Source organism: Macadamia integrifolia, chromosome 12, assembly GCF_013358625.1.
Source record: "Macadamia integrifolia cultivar HAES 741 chromosome 12, SCU_Mint_v3, whole genome shotgun sequence".
NCBI classification, from domain to species: Eukaryota; Viridiplantae; Streptophyta; class Magnoliopsida; order Proteales; family Proteaceae; genus Macadamia; species Macadamia integrifolia.
Window position 1 is genome coordinate 9535526 of NC_056568.1, and position 10680 is coordinate 9546205.

The 10680-nt window shown below is 34.7% G+C and overlaps 1 protein-coding gene across 1 annotated transcript; it reads left to right on the plus strand.

The window, feature by feature from the left end:
* The first annotated feature begins 6164 nt into the window (after positions 1–6164).
* LOC122058259 lies at positions 6165–7057 on the plus strand. The gene has a single exon (XM_042620867.1). It carries the CDS (start codon positions 6274–6276, stop codon positions 6802–6804), a length of 531 nt encoding a protein of 176 aa, XP_042476801.1. The 5' UTR covers positions 6165–6273; the 3' UTR covers positions 6805–7057.
* Positions 7058–10680: the final 3623 nt, after the last annotated feature.

Consider the following 10680-nt stretch of genomic DNA (forward strand, 5'->3'; position numbering starts at 1 on the left):
GGGCTTGGGCTTGGGCTTGGGCTGGGTTTCTTAAAAGCCTAATCCAACCCTAGGTCCTTAAAATTCAACTTAGGCCCAACCCAACCCTGTCAGGTTCATATTTAGGTTAAACCTGTCAGGTTCATATCAATCCAACCCGGCCCTAATTGACCCTATTAGGGCCAAGTTGGGTCGGATAGGCCTGGGTTGGGTTGACTTTGGCTTCTATAATGGTTGGATTAACCTTGATTGATATGTTTTTCCATTCACGTCTCATATTAAAAAATTATAGAAAAAATAAAATCTCTATTGGACCCCCAATTTCTATTATAAAGATGCAAGGTTAAATTTCAGGCTGTGTTGGGTTGGGTTGGGCCGGGTTGAGGCCTCAACCCTAACCTTGACCCAGGGTTGGGGTTTTTCAACCCTAACCCGCCCTCAGGGTCAAAAAACTTGGCCCAAAACTTATTCGGGCTCAGGGCGGGTTCGGGTTGTCAGGGCCAAACTTTCACCCCTAATTACTTGTATCTTTGAAATCCAAGATTTTCATGCTACATCTTTCATGCAAAATTAAATTACTTTTATTTTTTTTAATTATGAAAATTTTATTGACATATAACTCATAACTAGATAAGTTTCATAGATATGTCCATTTTAATGTCAGCTGTAAATGCACTCCACATAACAGCTGATGTGTTAGAATGGTTGCTAGAAACCTGCTCCTTTTAAGTATATATTAATAAAATTATTTCTAAAGGTATACTGAAATTTATAATAAAATTAATAATATGGAGAGAGAAAAATGCATGGAGGACATTATTTCTTGTGGGGCGTCTATTCTTTGGTATCTTTTCTTGTTTTCCTTTGTTTTTTGTTATCATTGTTGATGTCCAATTCATTCAGTAATGCCTCTTTTTGAAAAAGTTTCACTAATGTCATGCATTGTATTTTAGTCGCGTTCGCTCCCATCAAATCCAATTGTTCATTAAAAAATCTCTCGATTAACTTCAATAATTAAAGTTAAAACACGAGATATTTTGTCACTAAAAATGTGTACCTAATGCACAAGGCGCCCGCAACTCTGATTCACTAAAAATGTGTACCCTTGCTTTGCAAGGCGACTATTTCCTAGATAGTTTTGTCACTAAGATTGGACCAATTTTTTCTTATGCTCTTCAAATACTACTAATTCAATTACTACATAATAAAAGATTTTTTATAGTAGTAACCGTTATGATAGTAAAATCAACTAAAAATATCCATATTACTCACAGTTGAATTGGATTAATGTTATTGCGTGTGGACTTGTTATAGGTCTAATTATTCTATGCTCTTGGAATACTATTTTCAACTTGCACATGTCCAAAACCATCTTAAATAGTAATTCTTATGATAGTAAACATAAACTAATCATTAAAAAGAAAAAAAGTCTTTAATGGTTGTAGACATCTAATTAAATTAATTTGTGTGTGTATATATATATATATATATATGTGTGTGTGTATGTATTTACGAACGTACTACTACATATGTATAACTTTATTTTTATTTTAATGATTAAAGAAAATGATGGGTATATCTACAATACAAAATGAAATAAAAAGGGCATTGCGGGGAAAATATGAGGTACTTTTAATTAAGGTAAGAATTGGCCTTATAGAGTTTTTCTAAAATATGTTTGGTATAGTGGTGTAAGAGAAGATGATCCACTAAGGTAGATGATCCAATATCGCTCTTGTGAACGAGGTCACCAGCTTATCTATGGATAGAGACACTTGTATATATAAACAAATGGATGATAGAAATGGGATTTTATGGGCCACGCTTTGAGGTTTTCATACTGCTCCCATTTGGAAAGCTCAAGGTCTTGCCTCCTTGCTGAGAATCCCATTTCAATGCCTTCCAAGGTAAGCTTGCCATAGGGAGGATGCACCAAGAAATGTTTCTCGTGAGGTTTATATTCCATGATATGTCACATTTCCTTTTCTTTCTTTCTTTTATTCTCTATTTATATATATATATATATATATATATATATTAGGAAAGTGTTTTTTGTGGGCGAGTACGACTCTTGTGTATGCCTAAGAATTCATCAACAGAGAAGTCACTTTTTCATTTCACAATGGGCAGGTCAGTCATATCATCCCCCATGTGCTTTGGCAAAGGGACGACACTCTCCTCACATAAATCATTTTCCTATATATTTTTAGGAGAGGTTCTCTAAGGAAGCTGCATAACTGAGTGCACCAATGAGGTGTGATAAAACAGTATCGTATATAGAAAAACAATAAAATCATTTCATGTAAAAAATAAGAGATAGACACATAGGTGCGAGCGTAACCAACCCCAACAACTTAAAGAACCTCATCCCATATATATATATATATATATAAATATATCATCATTGTTGATGTCCTATACATTTTGTAATGCCAAATATATTTTTTAAGGGGGGGACTAATGCCATTCTCTCATAAGAAAAATTAAAAATAAAAAAAAATAAAAAAAAAACTAATTTCCATTAATAGTCAAAGTTTGAATAAGAGAAAAAAAGATTTATAGGATAGCTAAAATAAAATAAAGGATGAGAAGGGATTTGGACCATGTCAGATAAATCAAAAGTGAGGATGGTAGAGTGATGTGTTGAATGAGAACATTATGAGGACATGGGGAGATTATTTTTGTAACCTATTAAATGGAAATACTATATCTGATAAGTTGGACTTAGAGGAGGAGAGGAGTAGACATGATTCCAATATACCTGATGAACATTTACTGCAGGTTGGTGAATACGAGGTTAAAGGGGCCCTGCGATGGATAAAGATAGGTAGAACTTCGAGACCATATGAGATTTCAATTGAAGTGTGGAAGAGCCAAGGAAGACAAGGGGTGTCTTGGCTAACCAAGTTATTCAATAAAATCCTGAGTATAAAAACTATGTCAGATGAGTGGAGGAGAAACATTGTGGTCCCAGTTTATAAGAACAAAGGTGATGCCCAAAATTGCAGTAACTACAGAGGCATAAAATTTATGAATCATCCCATGAAACTTTGGGAAAGATTATTGAGTCCCACTTAAAAGAGGAAATTGAGGTATTAGAGAATCAATTCAGTTTTATGGCTGGGAGATCCACAACAGAAGCTATTTTCCTACTAAAAAGGCATGAAAGTATTTAGAGCCCAAAAAAAGACCTCCATATGGTCGTTATGGACCTGGAAAAAGCCTATGATAGAGTATCAAGAGAGCTAATTTGGCAGGTCCTAGATAAAAGAAGGGGCAGAGTTAACCATGTAGATATAATTAAGGATATGTATGAGAGAGTGATAACGAGTGTCAAAACAACGGAGAGTCAAAGTAACGAATTACCAATCACAGCTGGGTTACACCAAGGTTCTGCTCTAAGTCCCTATTTCTTTGCACTCATTATAGATGATCTAATCAAACACATCCAAGATTCAATTCCATGGTGTATGCTATTCGCTAATGGTATTGTTCTGATAGATGAAATTGTAGATAAGATTAATAATAAACTGGAGCTATGGAGATCAAACTTGAAATCAAGAGGATTTAGGATAAGTAGGACGAAGATCGAATACATGATGTGCCCCTTCAGCCAATCTAGAGTAGGAGAGGGACTAGTGAAACTCGGGGAATAAGAACTACCCCAGAGTGAATGTTTTAAATACCTAGGGTCCATCATTGCCAAATAAGGAGACATAGATGATGTTGTTGCCCATAGGATTAAAGTTGGGTGGATGAAATGGCGAGATGCATCAGGAGTGTTATATAACAAAAGAGTGCCTATTAAGCTCAAGGGAAAATTTTACAGACAATTATTCGATCAGCTATGATATATGGAACGAAGTGTTGGGCAGTCAAGAACAGTATTTTAAATGAACTGAGTGTAGCAGATATGAGAATGTTAAGAGGGTTGTGCGAGAAGACCAAGAGAGATAGGGGAAGAAATGATTGTATTATAAACGATTTTGGGGTTGTACCAATTCAGGACAAACTCTGTGAAAGCCGATTGAGGTGGTATGGTCATGCTCAATGGAGACCTATTTATTTCGTGAGAGCCAGAAAATGTAGGGGTAGGGCTAAGGTCACTATTGACAAAGTAGTTCGAAAAGATATGCAAAGAATAGGGCTCGATCCTAGTATGACTTCGGATAGAGTTTTGTGGAGGACAAGGACCCGTGTTGCTGACCCCTTATAGGGAATGTTCCCATGATGCATCTTTCTCTACTACTTTATCGTCTTCTCTTATTTCAATTTTTCTCATTTTTAGCCTATCTTTTAGGTTTCTTTATTTTTTAATATTAGATCCATGTAGCCGACCTCTTTTAATTGGGATAAAGTTATGATTGTTGTTGTTGTTGTAGTCAAAGTTCGAATATTGGGCACATTTTACCACAAATGCTTTCAAGCTAATAATTCAATAGTCACATGTTAAAATCATTTTCCAATGTAACAATTGTTATGGTGGTAGATTGATATATATATATATATATATTATAGAATTTTAAATTGACCTATTCAATTTTGCCACGTGTGACATTGTTACATATTCACAATTTTATATGCTCTTTGGGGACATTTCAACTGGCACATGTAAAAAATCATCTAAAATAGTAATTCTTGATTAGTAAACCCAAATTTATTAAAAGAATATATAATGCTAGCAGCCTTCAAACAAAATTAAACATGTGTATACATGTATTAAAATACTAAAAAGCCGATCAATACGTCTGCCATAAAGATCAAACTAAAGGCACATTGCCAAAAAAAAAAGTATTGATTAAAAAAATAAATAATATAGCTGCCATAAAAATATTAAACAAAGAAAAAGCATTATGGAGAATGTGAAATCCTTTTAATAAAGCCATATTTTTCTTAAACATTTACCGTAAAAATAGGGATTCGGCTCCTCTCCTGAGACAAATAATATGTGTCTTAACGGTGATTCAATGGTTGCTCTTCTACCGACTAGAACATAAGTACCGTATTCAAAAACGTTGAATCACCATTTAGATACATGTCGATTGCCCAAGTAACCATAGACAAGACATGAGCGATCAACGCTCATGAGAGGATCCCAATCCTAAAAATTCAATTTGTCTTTTTTCATTAAATATTTCTCATCTACCTCTTTACACTTTGGTAGTATGGGGAAGTTTTTCATCATCTTTTATTATTATCCAACATTAAAAACCGAAACTTGACTTAAAAAAAAATTGAATAAAATAAAATAAAAATATTACAAGGTTTTTGGAAATTAATAAAAGATAAGAGAAAACTGTCTGATCTAGATTCCTTCCCACACCTCTCTCCAATAATAATTAATAAATGGGGATATATTGGAGTCACAAAAGACTATGAGAGGGGGGATTAACTTGATGATTACTGGCTAACACGTATTACGAGGAGAGATTATTGAAGTGATCTTCACACTTCCACGGTTCCACCACCACCTTGAAGTTGAAGGCTCTTAACGTGAAATTGAATTTCACTCCGATATATCATATATTTTCTCTTTTCCCGCTATGTTAGAAGTTTGAAACTTGAAATACGATAAATTGGATGAGATTTTAGGGAAAAGGTTTGTGTTTCATCTTGAGAGGACATAGAGAGAGAAAAGGCCCTCCCCAACTCCCAAGTACAACTGGCAAGTGCTACGCGTTAATCCCAATTACGGGTCCCACCTTCACGTGCCATCACACCCCCACTTCAATTCTTCGAACCACAAATGCTGACACTTGTCCTCTCCAATCCCTTCGTCACACGCGTCATCATCTCTCGATAGACTCAACCTGGGACCACCTGAACCTGCCCCGGTCCCCACCACCAGCCACATCACGACAAAATCTCTCTCCTCTCCCCTAAGATACAAAGCCATCTTAATTACCATAAAACCCCTATAATTGGATTTTTCTGTAAATTCACTTGCTGAGGCTTGCGTAAGCTTATTATTAAAAGAGTAAAGACGCCCATGGCTTTATTCCCAAAAAATAAATATAATAATAACTCTTATCATATCGAGCTACCACGTGTCACCGAAAGAGGCTTAGGTAACTTCGTAGATATTAGATTGAGAGAGACAGAGAGATAGATAGAGAGAGAAAGCAGAGGTAGAGAACCTTATCCGTTTAGACCTCTATAAAAGCGAACCAAGTCCTTACCATCGAAAGACCAAAAGCAGAGAAATTGCAGAGAGAGATTAGGAGGAAGAGGACGAAGAGAAAGAGAGAGAGAGAGAGAGAGAAGTACTATTTTGTTTGGGTTTTGTTCACTAAAATGGCGACCGGGAAGAGCTACCTTGCGAGACCCAGTTATCGTTTCCTTGGGGGGAACAGAGAGAATTCAAATTCGATTTCCATTATATCAGATTCCCCGTTTGAATTCGACGAAGCGGATGTCTGGACTTCAAATCACGGAGACGCAGTAGCATCACCCCCAGAATTGAAGAAAATGATGATACCCAGTTCAAGAATCTCAAAGAAATTGGCGAAAAGGGTCGAGAATGGGGGAGACTTTCGATCTGCGGGAGTGACTTCTTCGTCGTTGCCGGTGAACATACCAGACTGGTCGAAGATCCTTAAAGAGGATTACAGAGATAGTCGCCAGAGAGGTAATGACGTTGACCTTGATGATGACGATGATGATGATTCCAGAATCCCTCCTCATGAGTTCTTAGCGAAACAATTCGCTAGGAACACCCGGGTTGTTTCCTTCAGTGTTCATGAAGGGATTGGTAGAACCCTTAAAGGTAGGGACTTGAGTAAAGTCAGAAACGCTATCTGGGAGAAGACTGGTTTTGAGGATTAACCAGAAACAGAGACAGAACAGAGCATGAAGAGAAGAGAAGATCTTTTTTTTTTTTTTTCCTTTTTGTTTTCATTTTAATTGATTTGCCCTTTTTGGTTCCCCTGCTTGGTGCTTACCTGATTACAGATTACCTCTTCCTCTTCCACTTTTGGGTTTTTGTGTTGCTTGGGCGGATCATTCACAGATGTAGTAACTCTGACTAGCATTGATTGAGATTGTAACTAGAGAAAAAACTTGAATTTTTTGTCTTAAATTTCTGAAAATTTTCTGGGTTTCTCTCTGACTGATTCCATTTCCGAGGATAGCTTTGTTCTTCCTTCTTACTTTACCCTCTGAAGAATGAGGGTATTAATGTAATTGTATACAGTTGTAGAGTTCAGAGGAGTAGTTTTTGGCTGTATCTGGTAATTTGAAATCTCAAATCTGAAATCTGTCTGGATTTGTCGTTTCATACAGGTCTGAGATAGACACATCTGCCATGAAATGACAGAACTGCCATGGGTCAATAATTGAATTGTCGTCTTTTCTCTTAACAAACAAGATAAACACTGAAGGTTAAGTTTAGTCTTACTTTAGGACGAAAACGATTTATCTGGTTAGGTGAGAATATTATGGTCATTTCGGGTACGGATTTCATTTTCTAATGGAAATTGAAAGTTATTATTGACTATGGGACAACCAATAAGGTGGGGACCTGACTACCTTAATACTTTTCAAAGGGTGATGGAAATGATCTGGACCATTGGAATAACTAAGTTGGGGAATGACGTGGACGTGTGGTTGACTATTTATCGTTTGGTTTAAGTCCTGACTCCCGATGAGAGTCCCCCCCTGCCACTCTCATTTGTTCTTGCTTTTACGCATCATTTATTCCACTTTGGCTCTTTCTTGTGACACATTGGGAGGAGAATAATTCCATATTTTCTTCCCAACTTGAAACGCAAAGTGGAATTTTTTCTCTCTTTTTTTTTTTTCCCCTCAAGAAAGGGAATTTTCAATAATGATTTTTCTGAAAAAGAAAATTTTGAAATGATTCCATATATAGAAGGGTATTGATGTCATTTTATGTGAGGAGTAGAGAGTATCAGATAAAATAAAAATTGCAAACTAAACTGAAGATACTTTCAAGTGGTGAATTGAGAAATTGTAATCTTTTTCGGGAAGAGGTTTTCTAGGCATGTGACATTTAGGAGCACACCAATGAGGTGAGAGAGAATGGTTTCGTATATAAAACAATGAGATCATTTCACATGAAGAGAGAGAGAGTTTACTATCAAACTATTCCCACCTATTGAGAGAATCTTTTCATTTTATTTTTTATTGATTATTCATTATTTTCTTTCCAAAAGTTTCTATTTGAAAGAGAAAAGGAATTTTCAAAAATAAGTTGAAAGGGATTTTTTGTTCTCCTGACATTGTTTTACCCCCATTTAAAGAAGAAATATGTTATACCAAAAGGGAAAAGACTTGGCATGTCAGTAGGTTACCTAGCGTGTGTCAATCTCTCTCCTCTCCCATTGGAAAAGACTTCCTCGTTTATTTGTGTCCAGCCTTATGATTGGTATATGCCTGCTACTTACAAAAAAAGTTGGTCGCCTACCCAACCTTTTCATATATATATATATATATATATATTTTGAATGGGGGGAAGGGAGGAGTGGGGGGAAAGGTAGTCCTACACAAAAATATCATTATCATACACAACTCTCATAAAACCTAAGGCCTTTGACAACCACCTCCAAAAGGCCAAAACCAAAAACATGTCAGGGTTTTCCTTACCTTCCCAAAGAAAAAAAAGTTAGAGCCATATGTTGCTTTCAAGATCTTGTGGTTCAAAAGATTTTCTTTTAGGTTCCATTTATTAGATGCAAAATTTTTGGTAGTAGAATAAAAAAATAAATATATTATACTTCTCTTAGTTTGTACAGATCTTGGGCATAAAATAGCAAGTCACATTGTAGAACTTTAGATTATTCTCTTGTGAAACAAACTCTAGCTCTAGTTGGTCACAATGGAAATTAAAAGGAATGAAAGTGAAATTTTCATAGCAAGTCACATTGTAGAACTTTAGATTATTCTCTTGTGAAACAAACTCTAGCTCTAGTTGGTCGCAAAGGAAATTAAAAGGAAGAAAAGTAAAATTTTCAAACCAAGAAAAAAAAAATATTGTAACCTTTCTCTCACATAATTATATTACTAACTTTAAATCATTCTATATTTAATTATAAAAAAAAAAAAAGTCATTTTACTTTGCATCAAATCCTTAGATTTGAAAAGTAAAATAAAAATCATAGTTACTAAAATAAGATAAGATATTTATGCAGTTTACTCTTTACACAATCATATAGGAAAATGATTATCAAAGTTTCATTTGTAGCATTAAGTTTTCAATCTCCATCAATAGGATCCCCCATGGTTACTTTACCAATTCTAAAGGCTTGAGGCGAGGATTTTTTTTTTCCATACATCTTTGTGTTAGTTATGCAAGTTCTAAATAGTATTTTTAAGATGAATGTTGATGAATTTAAAAATAGAACTTTCCTTCCCTTAAATTTCATTGCAACCAAATGGAGCCTCTTCAAAAGGATATATTACATTCTTTTTCTTTTCTTCTTGTGCAATTTATGCCAAAACAAACAGAGTTTTAAATAAAATTCTCCTACAAATTATTTTAAATAAATCTAAATTATTATCACAAGTCTCCGTCATTAGATGGATGCAAAATTTTCTCCGTCCTCACACCACCAAAATTTCCAATAATGTCTTTGGATGCATTAGATAATTTAACAGTAAATTCTGCCTTCCGCGTGAAACCTCAACAACCACCCCATTCTGATTAATACCTAACTCATTTTTAGAAATGGTTATAAATGCACATAGATATTCAATTTTTTACCATTTATTTCTTTCTTTGGTCATAAGTATCAGAAAATAAAAAAACATACCCTAAGATTTTTAGTGAATAAAAAAAAATAGTAAGGAATAATAAACACTTCCTAAAATAAAAATATGAAAATGTTTTTTTGCATGTATCGGCTAAAATGGAAGCTTGAACGGTTACGTTGAGATTTGGTTTTGGTCATTTTATCAAGTTGCCTTGACAGATTCATATTATTATCATTATTTTTTGTTCGCTTTTCGATATCAATCAATCCAATCAATTTTAGTTTCTATGGGTTTCTGAAAAATTCAAACCAAAACTGAATCATAAAGCATTGAATTTGATTTTTTCAATAATTTCAGTCGATCCAAGGGTTTAGGCTGGAATTTGACACCCTTTTGATCAAAATAGTCATCCATATGAGTCTTAAGGAAAGAACATGAGCTTGTCGGAGAGCCATTACTAAGGAATGGAATTCTATTTTTTTCATGGTTTGAGGTATCAAAATTGGATCTTTACCCAAAAAAAAAAAGGTATCGTTTTTGGATTGTCCAATATGAGTGATATATATCAATTTTGTATGTTGTTAGGCTGTGTTTGGTAGCATTCTATTCCATAAACGACGTTTCATGTTAAAACCAGAACTTTTCGATTATGTGTCAAAATTCTATTTTGGAATGGAACTCAAATGTTGATCATGTTCCAACATTGCAGCCTTAATCATGATATCTGGTCGAAACCATATGGACCAAGGGAAAAAGGTGTGTGTGTGTATATATATATATATATTTATTCTTTAAGAAAATAAAGAGCATTTTGTCCGATATATAGAATTATAGCTAATCGGAATCAGTCTTAGACTCCCAATGGATACCGAGTAGAATCAATTGATTTCGTCAATTGTGATCTGAGTTTTAAATGGACCAAAATTCCATGTCCCATTCTAACTTCCCCCAAGAATAGATGTTACAATCTTTACCAAAAAAAAAAAAAAA

What these genes read in the sequence shown, in the direction of transcription:
- LOC122058259 (XM_042620867.1), top strand. Translation starts at nt 6,274, where the DNA reads ATGGCGACCGGGAAGAGCTACCTTGCGAGACCCAGTTATCGTTTCCTT.